General features: G+C 40.8%; 1 protein-coding gene across 3 annotated transcripts in view; it reads left to right on the top strand.

The window, feature by feature from the left end:
* Positions 1 to 27,707, top strand: part of nlgn2b (neuroligin 2b) — an 83,543-nt gene that overhangs the window by 11,891 nt on the left and 43,945 nt on the right. For 2 of the 3 annotated variants that reach the window (XM_028982513.1, XM_028982511.1), the window contains exon 2: positions 25,615 to 26,512. In XM_028982513.1, coding sequence (XP_028838346.1) covers positions 26,014 to 26,512 — 499 coding nt within the window. In that variant the 5' untranslated portion in view covers positions 25,615 to 26,013. The remainder of the gene's footprint in view (positions 1 to 25,614; positions 26,513 to 27,707) is intronic. The other variant, XM_028982512.1, reaches the window with a different exon arrangement.

The following is a 27,707-nucleotide window of genomic DNA, read 5'->3' as shown; positions in this document are numbered from 1 at the left end:
TGCGGGTATTTTGGTTTAGCTTCTTGTAGCAAACCTAATTTATCCTAGTTGAATCAGGCGTTGTGGAACATGAAACGATCTTTACTGTGCAGGACCAGGTTTCATGACACCTACAATACAGCCCAAGCCGACTAAGCATGTAGCAGGCACGGAACACAAGATAATGAGTGAATTTGTTTGTCAGCATGCAGCAGATGCCTATTTTTCATGCTGGTAGCAAAGACAGGCAGATGAACAATGTATATATTGACATAATACTTGCAACATAGTCGTACACCTACTATTACGCTACTACTGGCCTAGTTTGTACAATTCAGAAAAAAAATATACTGCAGATTCAGTTTTTCCTTCTTATTGTAATGATCAAATATGGTAATTAAAAAAATACCATGAATTCAGTTGAAAATACTGCTATTTTAGAGTTTATCTTTTTATTATAATGATCAAATACCTTTAAAGGGATGGTATCATTGTGTAGTGAATTATGTCTTGTCAGTGTTGCTTGTAATAAAAAAAAAAAACCAAAACATACAGTTGTACAGAGAGTACACCTTCACGTTCATTTTGTCCTTACCAGGTTCTAAAATTATTTAAATAGGATTTAAAAGGGTAACAAGCAACTGGGACTGTGCGTATAAACGGTATGCAATATGAATTCTGCCCTATCGCAGGAATTTCCACTGATTGAAATGTTTTCCAGCGTGTAACTGACTAACAATAAAAATAAAAGCAGCCTCATAGTAGGATAGGCACCTGTATATTATTGTGTACAGGGCCAAGGGGAAATCATCAGAGCCACCATGTTGTACAACATGGTGAATTTTACAACACTTCATCAGAGCTCTTTATTCCAATTGTCCATTTCACCCTAAATGCTACTCAGCCGACTGCACTACCCCGTTCTACTGTGCCTGTACAGTGGATAGTTTAGCAAGGGGTACATGCAGAAAATCTACACAATTTTTAGATACTTCACAGATTAAAACATAGAAAATACCTTTTTTAATCTGTAAATGCCGACGATCTCTGCGTCCATTCAAATTTCTGTACTGTTCTTTCACATGAAATCCTTGGAACTTCGCTCATATGCACATCGGTTTATGGCAAATATGGCCATTTAGAAATAGATAACAAGGATTGATTGCCATGGGCCACTGAAAATGCACTTGTTTAGACTAAACTATGAAGTGTAGAAATAAATTTGTTGCCTGTATTCAGTGTAATATTCACCTTGAAACTTTGCTCATATTTGTACTTTGTACTGCACATATCACTTTATGTATAGCACATATCACTTTATGTATATATATATAACTTAACTTATTTGAACTGTATCCTGCACTTGCTGCTTATTGCACTTCTGGTTAGACCTAAACTACATTTCGTTGCCCTGTACTTGTACATGTGTAATGACAATAAAGTTGAATCTAATCTAATCTAATCTAATCATATGCACAATGGCGGGACAAATTCAGACATACACGTGGAATGTGGCCCAATGCATTTAAGTCCTTCATTGTCAGCCACCAAATGGCCATATTTGTCATACAACAATGTGAATGTGTTCCATGCATTTCGATATATATAGATTTAAAAAACAGATTTTCTGAACACAAGATTCGCTAAGATATCCATTCTAAAAAACGACTAGTGCAGTCTTCAAAGCAACATTTAAGGTGGAATGGACAACTCGAACACAGAGCTAACTTCAGCGTCGTTGCCAGCAAGCCTGTTTCAAAGATGCTGCTTACACCGGCAACATTATGTAATTTTACTCACATATGCAATTCAAATTCATAGTACGGTGTTGCTTGTAAAAATGTATGTATGTAATTAATTCACGCCGGCATTTTGTGCGACCTACCTGTGCAGAACCGAACATGCGTCTCAAGGCTGGGGGTCTCACATGGATAACGCGTCCTTCCACCTTTACATTTACATTTACAGCGACTTTACATACAAAACCCATGATCAGGGCAGCAGTCCTCACAGTGCCCGCAGATAACGGGAACAGGGTTAACAGAAACGTTGAAATACAATAAAGACAACACTTTCATATACATGCAAAATGCCATGGTTCCCCGCCTGCACCGGTGTAACGGTGACCTGCGCATGCACATGTTTGTGTTTCCTACAGATGTTGACGAAAACTGGTTGGTCTATTTAAGAGCTATTTAGTGCTGGAAAATCCACAAATAGAAGTAAACAGAACAATTGTTTGCGTCCATTTGGCATCTATTAACACTGTTTATTAAACAAGGATAATTCAATTCATGACTTTTGTCCTGATTCATTTTATGAAACGTTTTATTTTTTTGCAATTTGACATTGTGCGAAAGTAGTGCAATATTGTCAACAATAAATGTAACTCTCGAACATCAGTGGATGTGATTGACTGTAAACTCTGGTGACATTTGATTTGCTACTTTTTGGAAAAAAAAAAAAAAATTGTGTATCAAGCAAAAATCCACAAATAAATGTAAATGTAAATGTAGGTTTATCAGTTTGTGAATAAATGTAACTGCACTGACATTTGTGCATCACATAAAAAAAACTTGAGTCAAGAAATGCATTTATGAATGATGTCAAATTAAATATCAAACAAAAACAAGGCAATGAAATGTAAAATAAGTGGTTGGAATTTTGACAACATACTTTTTTGCTTGCAGCTCGCACTTTTTCATTCTCACCTGTGAGATTTTCAACTTCATTACTAGTTTTTCAGTTTTGCTGTTGGCTTTTCAGTCACACCACCCCTTTTATGTTCATGCTGCCTGAGGAACCCAGGAACACATCAGCCATTAGCGTTTACGTATGGATCACAGCAAAATCAACATATTTATCAATGTACAATTGCTTAATCGTGCAGTTGATTGTGTGCACAAATCTCATTCCATATGTGATCGCTAATGTGCTCTTGCTGTGGTGTGTGTGCCAAATTTCACAACTTTTTACCAGATTTGTGGCCTACAATGGATTAGCATGGCAAACGAATATATAAATTAAATGTGGTTTGGTTATTAAAATATTTTTCAATCGAGGGCTAATGCTAAACAATGAACTGGAGATCATGTAATCTGGTAACAGTGCCATGGAAATAAAGGGCCTATAGAAACGTTACAGCTTTATTAGCTCTTGGTGCGAATGTAAAGTGTGTTGTTTGGGACAGTTAGCATCGCAGAAGTCACCTAAAGGCCTGGGGTGAATGTTCCCTGTTTGCTGTGAAGGCCTACATGCTTTGCAAAGAGCTGTAACTATAACGGACAAAATATCGTTTGTTGTTCTGCCCAGCCTGATTCACCGATGCTACAGACATATTGCACAGTGCGTTTTCAGCTGAGAGTAAAGTGGAGAATTAGGTAAGAACCATATATATTACCACCGTAACATTATGAACACTGGAAATGTGGCACGGTGCTGACTAACAGTTGTTTATTTACATGTGGACGTTTTCTATATTTTCTAATGCATGCTTTTGGAAGTCACTTAAAATAAAAACCATCATGCAGAAGGCTCACGTCAGTTCTTTATGGCTTGGTGTCTAGTTTAAAGCCTGTACCCATGAACAGATTTAAGGTAGCATGGGAGGAGGACTTGGTTGGAACTCTGCACTTAAACTTGTGAACTCAATCTCTATATGTGCCCATCATCGTTTGATTCAGTTCAAAGTGATCCAGAGAGCTTATGTCTTCAAAGCCAGACTCTCTCGCATGAAGTTAGTGCAAAATCCATAAAGCATATCTTGTCCATATCCTTTGGTCCTGTCCCAGCCCTCATGAATTCTGGACAAGAGTCTTTTACACCCTTACAGATGTTCTGAGGGTTGAGTTGGAGCGAGACCTATGGTTGCCTTGTTTGGCGTTGCTGGAGAGGGAGTGTACTTAAATGCTGGTAAGCGATGGGCCCTGGCATTTTGCTTCCCTTCTTGCTAAATGTTCAATTTTGATCAAATGGAGGGATGATGAGAAAAAAATCTGGTATTCACACCAGCATTTAAATACTGAGTTTTCGGAAATATGGGATCTTTTCTATATACTATCTAAAATCTTTGTGAGTACAACTGAGAGTACAGAGAGTACATGACCCAGTGCTTGACAATTTTTTTTTTAATTATTATTTTATTTTCATCCATAAACTACTGGCAGTGACATGGGTTAGTTTTTGTTTGCTTTTGTTTAATTTTCCCATTTTAACTTTCCTGTGTTGTGTTATGTTTAGTTAGGTTATATAGTGACATAATTCTAATCTGTATTTACCTCCCCTTTGTGAATTCAACATTTCCTTTTTACTTTTGGTCTTTTGCAATGCCATGTAAAAATCTCAATAAAAATATTTTTGAAGGGTGAAATACAACTTGGACTTAAATGTAAATATACATAATGTAAAACTAAGGATTTATCTAAAAATTACCAATTTTTAGTTTGATTATATAAACTGTTATATAAACAGGAAAATACAGTATATATTAAACAGATTTTTTCTTTAAAAATAATAATTCCTTCCTGTGAAATGTAATTTTTTATTACTAGAATTATGCTTTAAGTAACAGTTGGTTTATTAATTCAGTGAGGATTTTGCACACAATCATTTTCTTTATTTTTTTTTTTGGTGGCCTAGCGGTTAAGGAAGTGGCCCCGTAATCAGAAGGTTGCCGATTCTAATCCCGACCCGCCAAGGTGCCACTGAGGTGCCACTGAGCAAAGCATCGTCCCCACACACTGCTCCCCGGGCGCCTGTCATTGCTGCCCACTGCTCACTCAGGGTGATGGGTTAAATGCAGAGGACAAATTTCCCTGTGTGCACCGTGTGCTGTGCTGCTGTGTATCACATGTGACAATCTTTACACTTTACACTGAGCAAGACAGTGAGTGTCTCCAGGGGGGACTGTCCCTGTAACTACTGATTGTAATTCACTCTGCATAAGGGCATCTGCTAAATGCCGTAAAGTTAAATGTAAACACGACAGAATGGATTCCAACCAGACAACTTTTACTAGCCCTTAATAGACACAGTCTAGAATTGGGTCTTAGAAATTTATTTCTCAAAGTGTTTCTAATTTATAGATTACAAGAATACATAAATATAGTGGTGGCCTAGTCTGTAAGGAAACTGACTTGTTACTGGCACTCTGGTGCAACAGTGACATCCACTTTTTGGAGACCACAGAAGAAGACACAATCTCCACAGCAAGCACCTGAGCCTGTAAACGACAAGAGGGCAAAAGCCCTCCCCACAGGTTGTCCAATCACTGGACATTTCTGGACAGGGCCTGCTCTACGCTGGGGCTTGTAATCTTGTGTTTCATATGTTGTTTTATTAAATTAAATTTTTTAAAGAAATTTTTCCTTGATTTGCAATTCTTCCTGACAACATGTGGCCACCGTTGTCAGGTGATGCATTTTAGTTATCAAAAGAGAGATGCAAAAATGGATGCTGAGGAAGTTTACAGCTCTACTGTCTGTTGCATAGAGCAGACTGGAGGACCCAGGCACAAAACCCTGTCCCAGCATTCAATTCTGCTCTCAGTTTCATGTGCTGATGCAATCACAGTGATTTTAGTAAAGCTACATCTTATTCACTTTCCACCCCAGCAGCTCACAAAGTGAAAGTTAATGCTGTGAGATGCATCCGTTTTTAGTTTTGTTAGTATAGGCAACAGTGAGAAGTGTTAGTATTGGATTAAAATATATTTGATATAGACCATCCAATTAAGGTAAATGTTCTGTTTTTAGTTGTTATAACCTGATGATGAATATTTTATTCTTTCCCCCTGAGGGATTGCCACTTTATTTTAGGATAGAGGTTAGGGTAGAGGACTTTCCCGCCTTCGTTGCCCCCATGTGCTCCCTCCAGATTGTTGTCTGCCCCCTCATATATGCCTGTCTAGAACTGGCCCTGCTTCTGGACCAATATTCATATTACATATTAAAACTGAAATCCTGCAGTTCATTAGGGCGTTTGGACTGTGCAGGGCAGACTGAACAGTTCGGCATTTTTCAGAGTACCTTTGCACCTCTAGTCCAGACACACTTTCATGGCTGCCTACTGCTCATGGGTTATGGGTTTAATTCAAGAAACACGTTGAAACACGTGTGCACCATGTGCTGCATATCACAGTGACAAAAAACAATCGATTTCATAAACTTTTTTTCCTCCGTGTCCTCCATTATCCTGTCTCTCAGGGAACTAGAAATGTGCACTGCCTCAGCCAAAAGAGGAAACAAAAGGTTGCATATTTGTGGAGACCTGTACTTCAGCAGTGCAAGCAAAATAGTTCTGCATAGATGTGCACTTGTTAGCCAGCGATATTTATATAAATTTGAAGATGTTTACAATATAGCACTCAATCCTTGGCTTCCAAAGGGATATGATTACTGTCAGTAATGTGGTGCCCATTTCTATTAGTGTCTGACCACTGTATGCTGTAACATAAAGATCAGCCTGTTTTCATATTAATCCTGCATCATGTACAGGTAACCTGCTCCTGATAAACAGCTCCTGTTGTGGTACGTGGTGAGTGGTTGATGGTTCTGTTCATAAATGTATAGGTACCACATCTTGATGGCCAGCATGCATCTGTGCCTGACTCAGCTATGATGTCTTTTTCATGCCTGTAGGATATTAACAAGGGTTTTTTTTTTTTTTAAATAGTCACAGTCTCAGACTCATCTTATAGGATTTGGTTCAATGCGTCATTTCATTCATGTCCTAGAAAAGCCATGACTAAAAGATACCAGTTAAATAGTGTTTAGATGAGGGTAGACAAGTTTTTTGTAGTGTTTTGCAGTCTTAAATGTCTATTCACGTCCCATGCTTATTGAAACATGCATAATAGCATTACAAATGTTTTGCGAAAATCAATCTTTGAGACCACCTATAAGACTGAAGATTCATCGTCATCAGGAAACACAGCCCAGGAAAAAGGCCTTTCTATTGAAGTGCTGTAATGATCATTAGTCAAAGCACCTTTTCCATCAGTGGATTTAATGTGAAGAAAAGTTTGTCAGATAGTCAATGTTATTGATTATTGGGATATTTTTTCATCATCTGGACAAATGAGCTCCTACAGAGAGTTGTCACAGTGATGAAGTATGTGTCGATAGAGGTACTCCAAATGTACAGTTATTAACTGTGCACGAGTTACAATTACCGTAAACTTTTTTTCAGGTTTTCATGGATGTCCCAAAAACAAAATTAAAAAAAAAAAAGTTTTTGTTGTCAGTGCCGTCTTTGCAGTGACACAATTAACTTTACACAATTGAGGAGAGTATAATATTTTATATAATGTTTCTATGTTTCTATATGTGTGTGTGTGTGTGTGTGTGTGTGTGTGTGTATATATACACACACACACACACACACACACACAAACACGTATATAGACACACACACACACACACACACACACACAAACACACTTGACAATTCCTTCAGGTCCTTGCTGTGATCACATGTTCGAGGAACACTCTATACAGCATCTCTTCAGTGCAATGACTTAAATGTTGCTCGGCCGCTTGGAAAGCTATTAAATCTGTACTAAGGGACTAAGCCTCTCTCATTCCAAAATGCAGTTGGCCATTGAGCTTAATCGCTGTTGGAAACCTGAGCCAACACAATTTAATGAAGGTCATGCTCAGATCTCTATGTCCTAAAAATGGAATTTCAGCACCCAAGATTCTTCATGTTGCCGTGCCCTATGGTCGTCCTTTTTTGTTATGCTGTATCAGGGTGTTTCTCGAAACCGAGAGAAAAAATGTTCATTTGTTAGATACGTTACATTCCCCTCCCAGCTAACTACTAAGCCAGCCTTTTCTTGTTTGCTTAAATCCAGAAGAAGTACATGACATTTGTTAAAAAATGCCCCCTAAGCTAAAACTCTCAAATGTAAAACGTGCAACACTTTTTCAACTTACAAATATGATGTTTTTACTCATTTTTTGACACATTTTCTCCCTCTATCCTGAGGGTTTTATGAGATGGGTTGGTCCATGGCTGCTGCCTCACACCCTGTACACTCTTTAAATGAGTAATTAGCAGTTTACCATATTATTCACTCTGTTGTGTTGTGGGGACACAAATCCACACAATCTTATGGTGGAATGGGAAACTGGAATGAAGCTGGTACCACACACATTATGCACATTCAAATGAACATAACGGACCCACAATTAGGAAACCCGTTCACTTTCTGAATTCCCTCAGGCTGCTGGACTCGTGCCTTGGCTCTGGTGAAACCAGTTTGAAACCAGCATAGGCACACTTCCACAGCCTGTTTGTATACCTGGAGCTGAATGAAGGTGGGATCTGGCCAGCCCTGTAATTGTTTTCCTACGTAAAGGAACTCAGTCTAGCCTTGTGTCTGCCAAATGTCATTAGGATGCTATTGTTCTGCAGTGTTGGCCTAGCAAGTAAGGAGGCATACTCATAACTGAAAGGTTGTGGGTTCAAATTCCGAATTGTTAAGGTGCCACTGAGGTACCCTTGAGTAAGGTACCATCCCCACACGCTGCTCCCCGTGTTGCCCACTGCTCAGAAGGGGTTAAATGCAGAGGAAAAAATCCATTGTGTACTGTGCTGTGTATAACAATGACATAAACATTCACTTTCACTTTCATTGCTACAGCGGGCACTAGTACAAATACAGAACACCCACTTATCACTCTCACTGACTCACTATCTTTAACCACTTTGTCCTGGCTCCCAGGACACTGGGCACAGGGCGGGAACTCACCAACAGTGAGACGCCAACCCACCACATGGTGCACACGCACCATTCACTTACACACTCACACCTATGGTCAATTTAGAGTCACCAAAAAAAGTCACTAGTATCCAAGTTGATCCGACTTGACAAGTACAGCTTTTTAAAACCCTGGCTTTTTTTGCACATGCTAGACTTAGAGGGAAAGGAAATGTGAGGGGAAATGAGCAGGTTTGAAACATAAGGCTAGCCTCCGTTTCACCTTCTCAGCATCCATTTTCACATCTCGTGCACAATAATTAAAACGTATCACTTGACAACAGTGGCTGGGAATTGCAAATCATTTCGTAAAAACATTTAATGCAGTTAAAACTGTTTTAGCAATCACCAAATCCAATATACATGCAGCAATTCGTTCGAAAAGAATATGTATTATAGACCAGAAGTCTGTGTTTGCTGTCATTTATCACGCAAGCTCGACCCGACCTGAGCCAGGCTAAAATGATAAAAATTCAGTCCGAACCCAACCTTGGCTGGTGGAAACACATCTATAAAAAATTGTCAGGATCCGGTCTGGAAGAGGATACTCTGGGTTCTGGATTCCCCTTGATTCTAGATTGTTGTCCTGCAACTGTGACAGAATTTCTTGTAGAAGTGAGGCCAAGACTCTAGTCACACCACCATGCATCCTTATGTGCTTATCAAAACGGCAATTGATTAAATATAATTATTATCAGATTTATTCTTATGTCCTTATTCATTTTTGGTGCAATGTCACCATGTCAGTGGTCAGATTAAGTGATCAGTTTAACAACAACATTTATTTCTTATATAGCCCAAAATCACATACAGTATGTCTCAATGGGCTTTGACAGGGCCTACAGTTGACACCAGTTTAATCAACCAACCCCAGAGTTTGAGCGGCTTGATGTGTATGTGTGTTTGTGCATGGGCCTGTGTATGTGTGTAAGTGTAAGAGTATGAAGAACTGGGGTTCCCATGGTGATGCATTGATTGTCTGAGCAAACAGAGGGCCGTTTGTGTTATTTTTCACACCTTCCTTTGGTCTGTTGCTTCTTGTCCCGAGTCTCCTTCACTTGCTCGTTAACAGCCCTCTCCTGCTTCATTAGAGCCTCCTTAATTGACTTTTATTTGATTATTCATGAGCTCGTACATCTGAATGTCTCTCACGCTGTGGCTTGTGTGGACGCGAGTGAGGTGGAGTGGATTGAAACTAGTTGCAGATGTTGGTCCGAAAATTCATCTGCTCACCCTCATTTCTCCTCCCCCCCGTTTTCGTTCAGCAGAGTTATTTTTAAATGTAGATTAAGTTAGAATTCTGTGGTGGAAAATGTGCCATGGAAGTTTGTTTTTGTCATATTTTCTCTGCCTGCCCCATGCTGTGTGTGTATATGTGTGTGCATTGCAATGTGATTTTTTTTGGTCTGTTTGTGTGCCTCTGGGTGTGGATTTGTGCATATGCACATGTTTGAATGTAAATGTGTGTGCATCTGTGTGAAGCAGATAATCAATTTTATTGATCATTGTTTTTTTAATCCATTTTAATCAAATGGACACATAAACAAATTCATCACATTCTGTAGTGCCATGATGCCCATGTGAGGCTGTTGCAATGTTTTTAATTGTTACATTTTGCATCTTTTATAGCCATTTGTGTAAACATCATTGTGTCCTTCTGTGAATGTGTGCATGAACTAGTTACTTTTTGGTATAGACTTGTAACAAAATCATAAAATCTACATTTGTGTGGCAAAACAAAAATGCTCCTAAAACTGGAACCAGTATAAGATAAGATATGATGATCCTTTATTAGTCCCACAAGTGGGAGATGTACACGGCAGGAAGTGGACAGTACAAGAGAGCAGACCACACACAAAGAATGTTAGCTGTTTTAAGAGTACAGTAGGTTGTCTTGTTACAAAGATGTACAAATGCATATATTGCATTTTTTCTTCTCTGTATGTGTGCAAATACAAACTGGGCCTGTTCACACAAACAGTGTGAACAGGTGTGTGTGTGTGTGTGTGAACTGGGACTGAATGAGTGGGACTCACTACTCATGCCCAGCGATGGCCTAGAAGCACAGAGTAATTATGAGGTCACGCAGAAATTAACATTCTAACAAGGAGTAACATCCTAAAATCATTATTTTCTCAGACAGATTAACCTCTGCCAGGATTCGGCCGTCCAGAGGAGATTTTGTAAGACCTGATTTAGCCATGAATCTGAGTGGCGCGGCCGGGGGGGAAAACACTGCAGTCCAAGCACATCAACTAGGAATAGATTAATTTAGAATAACATAAAATAGGTGAATTACAGTGCATGTGGAATCACAGTAAATTAAGTTAATCCATGTTCTCTGTGTGTCCAGATACATGTGTGTGTGGGTGGTAAGGTTCTGAGTAATGTGTATTTTGTGGTGTGAAGTGATTGTCACTTGTGATACACAGCAGCACAGCACATGGTGCACACAGTGAAATTTGTTCTCTGCATTTAACCCATCACCCTGAGTGAGCAGTGGGCAGCCATGACAGGCGCCCGGGGAGCAGTGTGTGGGGACGGTGCTTTGCTCATAGGCACCTCAGGGGCACTTGAGGGGGATCGGGATTCAAACCGGCAACCTTCTGATTCCAGGGTGGCTTCCTTAATCGCTAGGCCACCACTGCCCTGAGTAATGTGTATTTTGTGGTACGCACATTTAAATGCTGGAGGTGCACCTCTGTGGAATTATTATTATTTTGTCGAGCTTTGGAGAATGTGGGCTGTTTTTTGTTTGTTTTCACCCCATGTTGAGCAGCCACTCAAGTTATTTTTACTCAGCAGACGCCTTGTATTTTTCACAAATAATTCCATTGTTTTGCACGACTTAGTTGCTGTTGAGATGTTGGTGGAGGATCATCTCTCATGACAGTGGCCTGCGAGAGGCATGTTGTGTGGCTGCTCTGGTGCCATGGCGTTTATGGAAATGCCACTGTCTCCTCCCGCAGTTTCACACCCCACTTTGAGCATTAGTTCCATAAAGTCCCCTCCATTGCAGCACCTAAGGGAGGACTTAACCATCAAAACTGCTCACCCACAGGGCTACACCAGGGTGGGGTTCAGGTCTTCCCATTGCCAAAACCTCATGCATACACAGACCCCTCTGGGATTACCATGTAACACAGGAAAAGGATGGATAGGCATGGATATGCTTTACAGAACACAGATGAATTGCAGCTAAACACACACACTCAGAATCAGAGTTGCCCAGAAACACACATGTGAAGATTAAACCATCTGTAGAGAGCTGATAGAGCCATGGAAATTTATGGCCATATACAGGATTAGGTTCTCACCAAACCAGGTCATGAGCAGTTTAAAATGCTTTGAAATGAAGCAGAGAATTTAAGGACTTTGAGGAGTTCAGATTACTCAGCATATTGATACTGACAAAGATACAGTAGCCAGTTTTGGAGGTTGTCTGTTGAAAGATGTCTTTACATGAGGTTAAAATGACCCAAAATTGCCTATGTTAAAATGGACCAGAGTCTCAAATCCAGGGGTTTTCTATGGTGCAAGCCCTTATCCAGAGCGACTTACAATAGCTACAGGGACAGTCACCATGGAGCAACTTAGGGTTAAGTGTCTTGCTCGGGGACACAATGGTAGTAAGTGGGGTTTGAACCTCTGTAGCCCACTAGGCTACTACCGCTCACATGTACAATGCTCTGATTTCTTATTGATTTCAACTTAGAGTTCAATGAATTGCTTGTCTGTCTGTTATTGATATTATGTAACAGCAACTTGACAACGACAAAGGTTTTACTTGGAGGACATGGGTACAATGGTTTCCAGGGATTCTATTGGAAACATAAACAGAGACAAGAACAGAACTCAGATGGCAGAGTTGAGGGGAACACTGTCTGTTGAAGATGAGAATGGGTATTTTGATATCAGGCAAGATAATGCATTTTTTTAAAAGCATGCTGTTATATCAGGGGTGTGACCGTAGGAAATTTAGTTAATTTAAAATAAACAGGACTAATTATGGTTTAAAGTGTGTGAAAGCATTTTTTTTTTAAATCAGGAAACAGTTGTTAAACATGTTCTCTTTCTGTTCAGGATCTTTTACTAAACAATGTGAAATAAGATGAAAAATGTGTCCATACTATATCACGCTGTACAAAAAGTGCACAGTGCCAATAATTAACGCACTTAACAGTGGACGCTCTTTGGCGCTGGATCGTGAGTTTGCACCACTGTGTCGTGGCTGAGTCGACTTCAGCTCCAAGGAGCAAAAATATGGTGGCGTTTGGCTGCACTGGTGCCAGTTCCAGCACATGATCACAGCCCTGACATAAGCAGGACCTGCTGCAGTTTAGACAGGGAGCAATGAAGCTTGAGGTTTATAGGGAAAAGATACGAATATCCAAAGAGCCAGAGGCAGCACTTCACTTTCACAGCTGATAACACAAATTTTTCTCAAATTTACTTATGTGACCTGTCTGTCACTACTATATATATATATATATATATATAGTAGTTTATTAGCAGGGCTAATGCGCCTGCATCTGCTGCACATCAGGTGTAACCAGATTAAATTATTTAAACACACACAGTATTATAAGACACGAGGTTCAGATTCCCTTACCCTTTAGAACGATAATTTCAATTTGAACAAAGTAAATAAAATGATATTTCCATTTTTCCCCAAAAATGTCTATTTCATTCTTTCACATTTGCAATAATAGCAATTAATTCATGTGTGATAATGTTTTTTTTTTAATAATTGACAGACCGATTTTTACATTTGTAAGTACATTTCTATAATATATAACTGGTGCAGGTGAGGCATGGGGCTGTGCGATATGGCATACAATTCATATTGTGAAATAAATTGCTGTATGTATTGTGTATGTATTGTGCATGTATTGCGATAATTTCATCTGTAAATTTAAATGTAACTGTTTTTGAAAGGGTAACATGTGTTCTTAGCAAAGGCCCTGCAGTACGAAGTTGTAATAAGTATAATACAATTTTTACAGATACATCAGCATAGCCATCTACCACATAAAACACTATCTGGGCAGTTCTGGACTTTCTGTCACACCCATAAGGCCAGTTAAATACTAGATATTTGTATGATGTGAGTGATTAAATAAAATTGAAGGACTTCTTGTATTCAACAGTAGAGTAAACGTTACATAAAAATTATTTTCCGAATATATTTCTTAATTTATCAGAAGTCCCATGCACGCTGTGACTGGCAGATTACTGACAGATTGAAGGCTTGTTTCATTTGAATCACTGGGTTTGCCTTATTTTTAAGACCTTTAAGTATATAGTCATTTAGTCATGATATTTAAGGCCTGAATTTTGGTGCTCTCTGTAATTTTCCAAAATTAATGGCTCGTGCTGCAAGTTGGCGTGTTTTTGCACAGGTGATGCAACTTTTTCATTTTCAAATATTTCTGCGGTAGACTGATATAATGAAAACGTCTCACAATGGCCAAATTTATTTTGCATACCATTTATACAGTTCATACCACACAGTACACAACCTTAAAAGTGTAATAGGTCTCACCAAACAACAACAATTAAAGAATATTCACATGTAATGGAAAATGGAAAAAACATAAGCACCAGCGTGAACAAACATAAAAAAATAGTATATTCTGCATGTTCCTGCTGCATAGTGCTTTAAAACACACAGAGAGTGAAACAGATGGCGGACATTCGAAGTGTGTGATTGGTGTCCAGGGCTTGAGGAGTACTCACAGCTGTACCCGGCCTCCCACTGCTGCAAATTAGCTGCCCGTTTCACTGCCTAATCCACACATATTCATCAAAAAACATCAGTTACAGTGCTTTATTTCCCTTTCTTTTGGTGCTGTGGCGTGGCTTTTTTAAAAGGCTGAAGATAATGGACACCGAGGATATACAGTATTTCACAAAAGTGACTCGAGTCTGATGTCCAGCAAACAAGATGGGGCCAGTGTGTCTGGCTTGCTGTCTGTCACTGCCTACTCTACTTACATTTTCAGCATTTATCAGACGCCCTTATCCAGAGCGACTTACATTCAGTAGTTACGGGGACAGTCCCCCCCTGGAGCAATTTAGGGTTAAGTGTCTTGCTCAGGGACACAAAGGTAGTAAGTGGGATTTGAACCTGGGTCTTCTGGTTCATAGGCGAGTGTCTAACCCACTAGGCCACTACCACCTTTGTATTTTACTGATTTGTAGTGTTTTTTGTTCTATACCTAATGTCAACTCACGTATGACCACTGAACACTTCTCCGACGTGAAATGGATACAGCCCGGTAATGAAGAATGAACTTGTCTTTCCAAGCTCTTCTCAGGAATACCAGCTTTTCCCTGCCAAACTACAGGCCCTTCTCGCTGGAGAATGTGGTGGGTGGCTGGTGAAGCTAAGGGCTTGCTTACCTTGCCAATTCAAGGTCTTTGTGGTCCAACATTGACTGGATTCTCGCATTTTTGTGCCCGGCTGCACCCAGAACTGTGTCTTCGCATGCTTCCCCTGTGTCAGCCGTGCTAGTCTCCGCTTCCATGGGTCTGATGAAGGCCAGATCACTTTCTGATCAAACTTTCATCCTCAAAGATTTCTTCACTTTGCAGGGACTGGACTTTTTATGTTTAACCGAAACAGCGTTGCCATACATACGATAATTATCTAATTTGTACCATAATTTTACCATCTGTATGATCAATAATTCCAATAAATCCCATAATGTATGACCATTTTATCCCTTCATTTTATGGTTAAAATGTTTTTCTATATATTTTATTATTAGCACGACAAGGTACAGATCTGCGCAGACATACTTTGCTTGTTTATGCAACACATAGTGATGCACAAAGTACAATGATGAGCAGTCAAAGATTCAGACTTACAGAAATGAATGGGAGAAAGACCCAGGTTTTACTGGGTGGTTAAAGGCTGCAGCTAGCACTAAGAGTAAAACGGTCTGTCACTGTTGCAACGTGTAAATTATATTTTGGGAAAATGAAGTGATTGGGAAACACTGCAGCACAGCACATGGTGACACAACGAAATGTGTCTTCTGCTTTTAACCCATTACCCTTGGTGAGCAGTGGGCAGCCATGACAGGCGCCCAGGGAGCAGTGTGTGGGGACGGTGGTTTGTTCAGTGGCACCTCAAGCGGATCAGGATTCGAACAGGCAACCTTCTGATTATGGGGCTGCTTCCTTAACTGCTAGGCCACCACTGCCTGATGTTCAGTGTAGGGGCTCATGCTGCATTCCACACAGGTGGAGACTCTGTTCTGCCCAGAGGTGGTTTTTACAAACATTCTGTAGGTAAAAGTTGCATTATACACTATAATATGCACAGTCTATCATGATATGTGTTATTGGAGCAGATTTTCTGAGCAATGTCAGAATGAAAATTGCTTTTCTCAAAATATGATAATTTTAAGTTGCTTCAACATTTAAGATCTGGCAACACTGAAGGGGAACCTGGATGTCTCCTGGTGAGTCCAGTGCTCTCATCAAGCTCCTGCCATGTTACTGCCTATATTTTAATTCCCTGTGGTGCTAAAGGCTTAGCGACTGTTTTTAACTTTAAATAAAGCAACTCTTTTAACAGGCCCCTGTTATTTCTTTTGAAATGAATTGTTGTTGGAGATATTTAATATGCTGCCCTGCTAAAGGACTTTTTGGATTTACTCTTTTAGTATGGTACAGTCTGTAAATGGGCCCACTCAAGAGTGGGGCATACTTTGTTATAAAATGGGTTTTAAATTGGTGATGCAGTGCTTTCACTGCTTTCCATATGCCTGTGAAATTTCATTTTATTCCTGTTTTTCAACCTGTTTGACCCAGTGATCCTGCTCGGCTCCGCCATGTTTTTAAACCTTCCACTACTGCTCAGTTCTCCACTTCTTTTATTTGTGAGAAGAAGCTGCAACCCTCTGCGTCTGTCTCTGAGGAGCTATTACTTAGACTTTATTCCACTTGCCAAAATACTCTGAATTTGGTAGAACCACTTAAAACTCAGTATCCAAAGCCAAAACCGGAGCATTGGTTAAACAATAATACTTGAGCTATTAGACAAGTGTGTTGGAGAGCTGAGCAAAAGTGGGAAAAATTATGCAGGTTTCCTTTGGAATGTTACATGAACACTGGCGGGGTTTTCAAAAAGTGGTGAAAGCTGCAAGATGTACATTTCATTCTAAATTTTCTACCAAATCTCATAACCACTGCTTTCTTTTTTAACATACAGAACTCCATCTCAGGATCCTGTTCCTTTGAAAGCTTCTGTTGAAACATGTGAAAACTTTCACCATTTCAGTGGTACGCATGAGGTCCCATATTGTACCTCCTCAGGTCGATCCATTCATTTTTTTACATTTTTTTACAGCATTTATCAGACGCCCTTATCCAGAGCGACTTACAATCAGTAGTTACAGGGACAGTCCCCCTGGAGCAACTTAGGGTTAAGTGTCTTGCTCAGGGACACAATGGTAGTAAGTGGGCTCTGGCTCTTCTGGTTCACAGGCGAGTGTGTTACCCACTAGGCTACTACCACACCTATTTTAAACAGAGTTCAGCTGTGTTTGATTATTTTGAACTGGTCTCTCTCTCTTTTGTAGAGAAGTTGATTCCCCATTAGATGTTATACCACCTTGGCTTTTAAAGGAAGCATTCCCAACTTTAGGGTGCACTATACTCAACATTGGTAGAACAACATTGGGGCAGTGGTGGCCTAGCGGTTAAGGAAGCAGCCCCGTAATCAGAAGGTTGCCGGTTCGAATCCCGATCCGCCAAGGTACTGTCACGTTCCTAAGTCTAGGGGTCTCAGAAACGCAACAAGGGTGTGGAGAGGAGGAGGTCCCTGTTACACATGCAACCAAACAAACGATACAAACAGTGCTTTTATTTACAGTGTGCTAACAGGTTCAATAAGACAGAGGACTCAGGACAGCTAACTAACATCAAAACAGCTTAATGGAAGGGATGGGATAACAGCAGGGATAACTAAAACACGTACAAGTTACCAAAAACGGCACATGACAAGCTAACAGCTAACAGGCTAACAACAAAGGGTCTATCACACAACGAAACAAGAAACACGAATGAGATCCCCAACGGAGCTCTATGCAGATCTCCGTGGACCCTGGGGACCTCCCAAAAGCATAAGGGCCTAGCAGACCCTGGGGACCCCCCGAAGACCATCTGAAGTCTCTTTAAATAGGTGCAGGTGACCAATGGCAGATGGAGCTGGTAGGCCTCAACTCCTCCCACGAAGTCAACCTAAAAGGGACAGGACGCAAAAACACAGCCAAACACACAGCACGTGGGAGCATACGTCCAGGGACGTAACAGTACCACTGAGGTGCCACTGAGCAAAGCACCGTCCCCACACACTGCTCCCCGGGCACCGGTCATGGCTGCCCACTGCTCACTCAGGGTGATGGGTTAAATGCAGAGGACAAATTTCACTGTGTGCACCGTGTGCTGTGCTGCTGTGTATCACATGTGACAATCACTTCACTTTATACTTTATTACATTGTTAACAATAGCCTAATCTCAGGTGTGGTGCTTAAAACTTTGAGAATGCTGTTGCACAACCTCTATTAAAAGAAACCTGGTCTTGACCCCACTGTTTTGCTTAGTTTCAGGCTTATTTCGAAGCTACTTTTCATGGCCAACTACATCCTTTTTTTAATGAAAACCAATCTTTACAGATTTTGGTTTAAATCTCACCCCAAAACTGAATCGGCTCTTCTAAGAGTTTTCAATTATATTCTTTTAGTAAACAACTGGGGACTACTTATGCTTTTGGATTTTTTGACACTATCGACCACGAAATTCTCTCCAATGGTTTATATCGTACCTCTCATATAAATGTTTCTGTGTTTCTATTAATGACTTTACCTCAACTTCAGTAGCGCTTCCTTGGGGGGGGGTGCCACAAGGCTCCATTCTGGTTCTTCTTTTATTTTCATTATACCTGCTACATCATGGAGCTTTTTTTTTTAATAAAAAAATTGTTTCACTTCATTGTTATGAAGATGACTGTCAGGTTTATCTGCCCCTGGAGCAAACATGTTCTTGCCTTAATGATGAATGTCCTTAAGTTTCTTGTATCTTAAAGAGAATGAAACAGAATGCGTGCTGTTTAGTCCCAATGGTGGTAACGGCCACACCTGTGTAGACCTCGCTTCTCTAGCTCCTTTTGAAAATCAATTATTACAGATCTAGGTGTCAAATTGGACCCAACTCTAAAATTAGATGGCCAGGTGAATAATGTTGTACGGTCCTGCTTTTTTTTTAGCTGAAGCGGCTGTCCTATCCAAAATACCAGTCATATCCAAATGCATCCTGAAAACACTGATACGCGTTTTCATTACTACTCACATTTTTTACTGGTACAAAGAGACCTGAGCGCATTATGGAGATATGTGCTAAGGACACATGACGACACACAAATGCTGTTCATAGACTACAGTTCAGAATTCAACACCATCAATCCTCAGCACCTGTTCAAGAAGCTGAGTCTGCTGGGCTCACCTCCCTCTGCAACTGGACTTCCTGACTGAGAGACCTCAGCCTGTTATGCTCAGGAACAGCTTCTCCAGCACCACCACACTTAGCACTGGAGCTCCTCAGGGCTGTGTGCTCAGTCCAGTGCTGTTCACCCTGCTGGGCCACGACTGTGCAGCAATGCACAGCTTCATCCACATCATCAAGGTTGGCAATGACATGGCCGTGGTGGGTCTCATCAGCCAGAACAATGAGTCAACGTACAGAGAGGAGGTTTTTTTGTATGGTCAACAATCTGTTTCTGAATGTGGACAAAATAAAAGAGATTACTCCACTTGCAGTCCATCTTGTTCTCTCACTTTTATCCATACCTAACTGCCATGTTGGCTGGACATGGCGAGGAAGGAGGACGCATACGCACAACGTCACAGGACAGGGGTTTAATACATAATACACAGGACAGGGGAACATCACCAGACAATGACCCGACGGCGAACAGGCACGAACAGGAAAGCTTTATACAATTATATAATTATACAACATGTGAACACGATCAGGAAATATTGCACAAGACTAACATGAAACTCCGGTCTGAAGTAACCCCTGCCGGACCGGATCATGACACTTAACATTTATTTGTTATATCTTATTGGCTTTTAGATTTTTAGGTTTTATTTGGTTTATTTATACATTTTATATTCAGTTTTTTTTTATTTGTGGCCTTTCATTGTCAATGAATGAAGAAGAAAGAAGAAACTCTACTCTAATGAACTCCATGCCCAAGAGAGTTCACTTAGGGATGTACTCACTGTTATTGTCAGTGGCTTAGAAATGAATGGCTGTGTGTTTTTTTGAAGGGACAGCAAATGTACACTCTTACACACTCTAAAGCTGTAAACTGACTACTTTACATTGTATCAAAGTGTCATATCTTCAGTGTTGTCTCAAGGAAAGATATAATAAAGTTTTTACAAAATTATCTGGGGTGTACTCACTGTGAGATACTGTAGACATGAATCAACCCAAAAAGCAACATTCTGTTAACTTAATTCTGTTTTTTTTCATGCAAAAGTGTTTTTATTATTTATTATTATTTTTGGGCATTGGCTATGTACATGACTTTTTTCAGGAGTGTTTTCGAGGATTTTTACACAAGCCTGTGAGAGCGAGAGCGTGAGGGAGAGAGTATGTGTGTTTGCCCTGTGCAACAATTTAGTTTCTGTATGATTTATTTATACATTGGGTGTGCAGAGTGCTCTGATAGGCAGCATCCATCAGTGCCTGCTCCTGGTGGAGGCCAACATTAGCTGGATGCATACGAGGGTCAGAAAGAAAAGTTCAAAGCAAAGATATCTGTGTGTGTGTGTGTGTGTGTGTGTGTGTATACCTTAGGCCATCACAAAGATGTTGAAACATGTGTGTTTGTGCTGCAATGCATTACTTTCGCATCAGTGATGAAGATGCTGCAGTGAGCATCTACGTCTGATCTCGCCTCACACACACAGTGTTGCTACTGAGTGCTGACAGCCCTGCAGCCCTGGATCTAACGCCGAGTTAATCAATGAGGACCCTCGTGTGGGGGTTCATTCACTCAGGACACAGACACACACCACACATGGGCACACAAACAAACACACATGCACATTCACTATGAGTTTTCAGACTGACCTTCTGCCATTATCATAATTAAATTCTGACTGAGGCTCATACCTTTTCCTGGTATCTCACAGCCTTGATTTTGAATCCTCCATTAGTGTTGATTTTATAACAAAATCAAGGCCTCCAAATTCAAGCTACACTGTAAGCAGAAATACAGAGAGCATGTTTGGTGTAAGCACACACAAGTAGCTTCTAGGCTTGTCGTGAATCTGAAATTTTAAACTGGAAACTGATACTAAAAGGAGAAATAACTGAAAAAATTCTATTTTCTTAAAAATAGCCACCATTTTGTGGTTATTTAAAAAGCAGCAGGACCAACTATGCCACAGAGTGGCACACAAGGAATAAGGGCGGCAGTAGCCTTGTGGGTAACCAGCAGACCCAGGTTCAAATTCCAACAACTACCATTGTGTCCCTGAGCAAGACACTTAACTCTGAGTCCTGTAGGACTGTCCCTGTAACTACTGATTGTAAGTCACTCTGGATAAGGGCGTCTGATAAAAAACATTAAAATATTTTAATTTAAGTAGGCTTTGTTCTAGTCTCCCCCCCAATCGCCCACGGCAGCCACATCGACAGTCTTCCAACATTTCGAATCGAGCGCCCGGCCTCGACAACCGCCGAATAGACAAATCTTATTTCTCTCACTCTTACTCTTTACTTTTCTCTAAATAAAGCGCTTAGAAAACGTACTGTCTTTCGCTCTTTATGTGATTGTATGTGGGCAGCCGAGATCAGGTAGATTTTCAGCGGGAGAAATCGGAGGTATGGCGTGAGTGCGTGTGAAGACAGTCAGATGCGTTTGTCTCACGCTGATTGGGGGAGAGTTGGCAGTCTTGCATTATAAGCATTGTGCAATTAGATAATTATAAAAAGCAGAGAGAGAAGTGAAGACACGGCCATTCTTATAGTTAACTTACATAATTGTTTGACAGTTGCAATTAAAATATAAATATTAAGTTTGAACAAGTTTACTCCCCTCTCGAAACCCTGTGTATAATTCGGAATGATGTTGTTTCAAATGCTTCGCTAAATTTGTCGTGCTGCTCACTTTGTCACAAACAGCTAAACACAAATGCAGACAGGCATGCCTTATCATGATGCTAAGAAGTGCAAAAAAAATGTGAGCCATCCATTTAGCATTTTTCATGTATGCTCACTAATGAATGAAACCATAATAAAACCAGAAAAAGTATGGTCACACATATGTGCATGCACAAAAACACACACACACAAGCATTGAGTGATTTATGAGCTGACCTTATCATCATTCGGTTATATGAATAAACCCTTGTCTCAGAGACACTGATGTGTGTGTGTGTGTGTGTGTGTGTGTGTGTGTGTGTGTGTGTGTGTGAGTGTGTGTGTTGTGGTGGCTGACTGGGTTGGACAGCTGAATTAAAAACAGGTCGGGTTAAGAGAATCACTGGCCAGCAGTTTGGCCTGTGAAATGCTGCACTCTTCAGCAAACTCGCTTATCCCACTGATGCGTCCATTCTGCTTCGTTCCTCTAGCTCTGCGTACTGCCTTTTTCTACTGCAGTAGCTCAGCATGGTGCTTTATATTGCATCCCTTTCTCCATGACATTTAAACTGAAAATTGCTTTGCAGAGAGGATAGGTGCTGGTTGCCTTTCAGGGGCATTTACTTCATTGAAGGCTACCTGCACTGAAATGAAGTCAGGCATTAGGGGGGATTAATAGGGAGCCTCAGGTTTTGGACAGTTTCGGACATTATGCTTTACTAGAATATGTTCTTATGGTGTGTTTGCAAAGAGGAGATTGTGGGTCAGAGGGGCTTATCGTGGAGAATAAAAAATGAAATGCATATTTATTACCCTCTCACCCCTCCTACCCAGCACTCACACACACACATGCACATGGGCCTAATTGTGCCTCATAAATATGCATAGACCAGGACATTTAAAGATCTCCAGGTTGCTGCATAAAAACAGGAAGATGTTCTCTCAGCAGTGGACCATCACACGATATACTGACTGTGTGCTTAGAGTGCAGAATGCTTACCTCCCTACATGCCAGCAGGGAGTTCTTGATTAGCAAGCTGTGAGCTTTGTGACCATGTGTGTGTGTGTGTGTGTGTGTGTGTGTGTGTGTGTTTTCAAATGTGTGTTGTTTGTGAAAATGTGATTGACTTGATACAATCAGGCCATTTAACAGCTAAATGCAATTGGTTGTAAAAGCAGAAAAGTATAAGGATACATTTTTAAAATATTTTAATAAATAATATGGTGAGTCTCCAGCCTTCACATAATGTCCTTAGATGGACATGTGGTTATGGGCACTTACTGAGTGAGTGTTTAGTAATGTTTACTGATAATGTACATATTTTCCTCTATAATTTATTAATACACAATACAAAAAAGCATTCAGAACACAAATATTATATTAATATTGTTGCGGGCGATGGTGTGAATGGATGGACAACTTGCATGACTTGGCACAAACAAGGTTTTATGCATAAAACTCAATCACACAAAACAACAAGCCATGACCTGACTACGACATGAAACGTTACATATATATTCACCCACAGTTGCAAACAATCAGGGCAAGGAATGCTACATCGAACTACAGACCTGGACTGCCGGTTTCCACTCTCATGCCCATTATAAAGAATGGGGAGTGAGTTTGCTTGCTTTGCTTTGCTGCAGGTGATAATTTATGGCCTTCTCTTACTTTCATGTTGTATTGCACATCTTCTTCCTTACCGCCTTTGACACCAGTAGTGTCTTCATAGTCTTTTCTTACATTTTGTCAAAGGTGCGATTAAGTGACTATATGAGAAGTCAAAATGCTGCTTGGCACAGAGTTGGCACCATAGTCAGCAGGTTTCACCATCTTAATATCGTTGAGAGGCAGATAGGGTGACCAATGGATCATTTGTTCTGCTTTTGCACTGACGTGTCAGTAGCTGAGCCAACCAAATGCACTCAGCTGAAATTTAAGCACATTCACCATTTCAGTCGTAATTGTATATTCTGCCCATACATAATCAACCGATCACCTCCAGACATCCAAATTCAGCCAGTAACCTCCAGCCTTTCATATAATGCCAATTACCAGAGGCTATCCATATGTTTCCATATGTATTCAGCCATCCATATTCTATGGGTGACATTTAACCATTCCTATATGGCCAGCTAACTCAATCTATGCATATATTGTCATTAATTAGGTCCTGAACTCAACAGTAGGTCCTACTGACATGCTCCAATCACCACTGTCAGCAGCCAACCATTTACTTTTTTATTTCAAAATCAGAGAAGTGATGACATTATTCTTTCATTCATATCTGAAATTATTGAAGAGGTTAATGGGAAATGGAAAGGTGATCAAGTGGCAAATTCCTAGTATCATGTTATTTTGTTGTATATTGTGAAGATCAGTCTCAGACTGTGATTCTGGTATCTATAAACCATCCGCTTTCTGCAAAGAATTAAATCAAAGGTCCATGCTGTCAACGTTGGCTTTTTCCTTCAAATCTATATTTCATTATGAAGCATAACCCTCAGTCAGTGTCGGCTGACATCAGGGATCAGTCATTTCGGATGTTTTATGGAAAACAGAGATCCATATGTACAGTTGGGCCTCCATCACACCTAGGTGCCTGTAACTACAGCAGAGAGGCTCAATTTAGCATCGTCCAGCTGAGCAAAACCGCACAGAAGCAGGAGTCGGTAACAGGCCGGAACAGCGTGGGGCGGAGTGTATTACACGGCACATGCAGGCAGTGGAGCAAGATGGGTGGGTGGGTGGGTGATTGTCAGATATTTATTGGCCCTGGCTGATGCGTCAGCTGACATATATTGCTCTGGTTTACCCCTGAGGAGCCAAGTCAATTATGAAGTAGCATTAGCATTTCGCACCTCGCAGAGTGCTAGCCTGCGAACATGTCTGGGCTGTCGGCCCGGGAGTTGCGGAACATTCCGGCAGAAGAAGGGAGCGAGAAGGGGCCTGTTGTTTTTCAGAAGCTGGATGTCGTTTTGTCTCTGTGTCCCTGTGTGACAATGTGAGAGCTGAATTAAGACCAAAGCTGTAATTTGGACCAGTGGCCCAGAGCATAATCTAAGCACATGGTGGTGGTACAAATAAAAAAGACTAATTCAAATATTAGTTTCTAAATGTAGAATAGAGAATTGGTGAATTGATGCACTTTAATTACATTTATCGCATTGAGTGTAGTTAGAATGGGCAAGAACCTCCATAGCGCAGTTCCACTGATTAGATGGAAGAGGATTTATTGAAAAAGCGGTGGAACTGGATAAATCCTAGCATGAGTGCCATATACAAATGTCAACTTTTTACTTTTAACTTTTACTGAAACTTTTGTTTGTCAAATTTTAGTTTGTTTGTCAAATTTTGGCCTGTTATCCTGTTCACTGTCAAAAACTGTTCACTGTTGCGGAAGGGTGTTAATTGCGTGTGGTGACAAAGTGTGGCAGTGTGTACGAGCATGAGGGTGTGTGTATTTGTGTGAAAAGTAAACCATGCTTGCTTTTTCTCTACTACCGCCGGTGCAGTGAGCACTTTAAACATGCCCATTTCAGTAAATGGCAGCATTTGTCTCCCTGTGTAACCATTCAAATTTATTTTGTTTGTCACCCGAAGATGCTTCTCTCCCTCTTTTGTCGTCTAGCTCACTCTTTGTCATGCTGACCACTGTTCTCTCTCTCTCTCTCTCTCTCTCTCTCTCTCTCTCTCTCAAAGGCAGGCAAAGCTGCTGGTTGTTGATGGTTCTCACGCTGATGAGGAACTCGCAGCAGCATGGAACCTTCTAGAGAGACTGCCTGAAGAACTGCTCCACCCCTCCCCTCCCTTCTCACTCACACTTCAGCATCTGTTGGGCCAACAGAGGCAACACGCTCCACACTTTTTAACCTAATCTCCCTCAATACCCTCAACCCAAGCCACCATTATCCCAATATCTCCCATAATCCACTTTCTGTTTGCCGGGGAGGGTTACAAATTCTTTTCGTTTTCTTCTCCACGTCAAGAACAGCACCCAGTTTGCCCCCTTTGCTCCTCACTCCTGTTATTTGGTTCTGTGTTAATTAAAGCACAGCAGTAGCAGTAACAGAATTTTTATCTGGTCCGCCAATCTCAGTCATGTTTTTTCTGTCTTCTGGCGAAGCCAGGAGGCGATGCCCATCGTCGGCATCCCGATCATGCCCCCGCCGCATGTCTGATACCTGCCTGGTGTGGCTGCTTGGCCTGGCACTCCGCCTAGCACTCTCATCCTGCCAGAGGGCTGACCTCAGTGCCACTAAACACCCTATAGTCGCAACAGGTTACGGCAAGCTGCGTGGCGTGAGGAAAGAGTTAAATAATGAGATCCTTGGCCCTGTGGAACAGTACCTGGGCGTTCCATACGCTACACCTCCCATCGGTGAGCGCCGATTCCAACCCCCCGAGGCACCGGGGTCATGGCAGGACGTCCGAAATGCCACACAGTTTGCGCCTGTGTGCCCACAGAACATCCATGGTGTTCTCCCAGAGATCATGCTGCCTGTCTGGTTCACAGACAACCTGGATGCGGCCGCAGCCTATGTTCAAAACCAGAGTGAAGACTGCCTTTACCTCAACATCTATGTCCCAACAGAGGATGGTGAGTGTTGCCGAAGAATCTATGTACAGTCACAGAAATATGCAGATGACTTTTATACAGTGCGGCAAAAAAGTATTGCGCAACTTGTCCCATTTAAAAAGATGAGAGAGGTCTGTAATTTTAATCATAGGTATACTTCAACTGTGAGAGACAGAAGGTAAAAAGGAATCCTGGAAATCATGTTGAATTTACCTCACCATGAGGTTCTGAACGCTGCAGGATTTTAATCCATGACGACATAGTGTGTTACTAATAGTAACCTTTGTTACTGTGGTCCCAGCTGTCTTCAGGCTATTGGCCAGTTTCCCCACGTGTAGTTCTGGGCTGTTTCTTCACCATTCTCAAGATCGTTTGTACCCCACGATGTGAGATCTTGCTTGAAGCCCCAGATCGAGGGTGTTTGTCATTGAGCCAACAACAGGTGCAAAATACTTAAAAATCATACATTTCATTTGCTGAATTTTACATTCTGTCTCTCACAGTTGAACTGTACCTTAAAAATTACAAACCTCTCTCATCATTTAAAGTGGAGCAACTTGTGACAACAATCAGTGGCTGCCGAATAAATTTTTGTCCCACTGTACATACTGAAACCTAGATGAAAAACATACATGGACTCAACTATATAGAAATATGTTTTCAGACCATGTGTTTCAGGTGCTAAATAAAGTGTAGTTCATGGGGCATGTTCACTAATGGATTTACTGGAATAAATAGATACAAACAGTTAAGTGCTGCTTGCTAGTTTTGTGCGTATTAAATTAGAAGAGGAAACATCTACCAAAGAGTAATTGTGAGTAATTGTGGTGAAAACCCAGTAGATGGACTGTAAGTGAAGATTAAAATCAGGTGCCCATGGGCATGACTCTCAAACACCCTCCTGTTAAATTCTAGACAACTTAAACCTATTATTGTCAATATGTCACACCCCTAGTATCACACCTCTTTCCTTTATGTTCTGTTTCTTTTTGTTATATATGCTATCAATGTGTCATATGGTGTGTCAACAGATTCCCATCATCAAACCAAACAAACGGCTTAATGATAATCTGATGGGCAAACTAGTTAGTGACGTTAGTGAACACTCTCCAAATGTTACATCTTTCAATTTGGCAATTCTGATATTTAACCACACTAATATTTAACCACACCAAATATATTGACCTATTTTTGACTGTGTATGCAGCCACATAAA

The sequence above is a fragment of the Denticeps clupeoides genome, chromosome 6 (assembly GCF_900700375.1).
Source record: "Denticeps clupeoides chromosome 6, fDenClu1.1, whole genome shotgun sequence".
NCBI classification, from domain to species: domain Eukaryota; kingdom Metazoa; phylum Chordata; class Actinopteri; order Clupeiformes; family Denticipitidae; genus Denticeps; species Denticeps clupeoides.
This window is presented reverse-complemented; position numbering and strand designations above follow the sequence as displayed.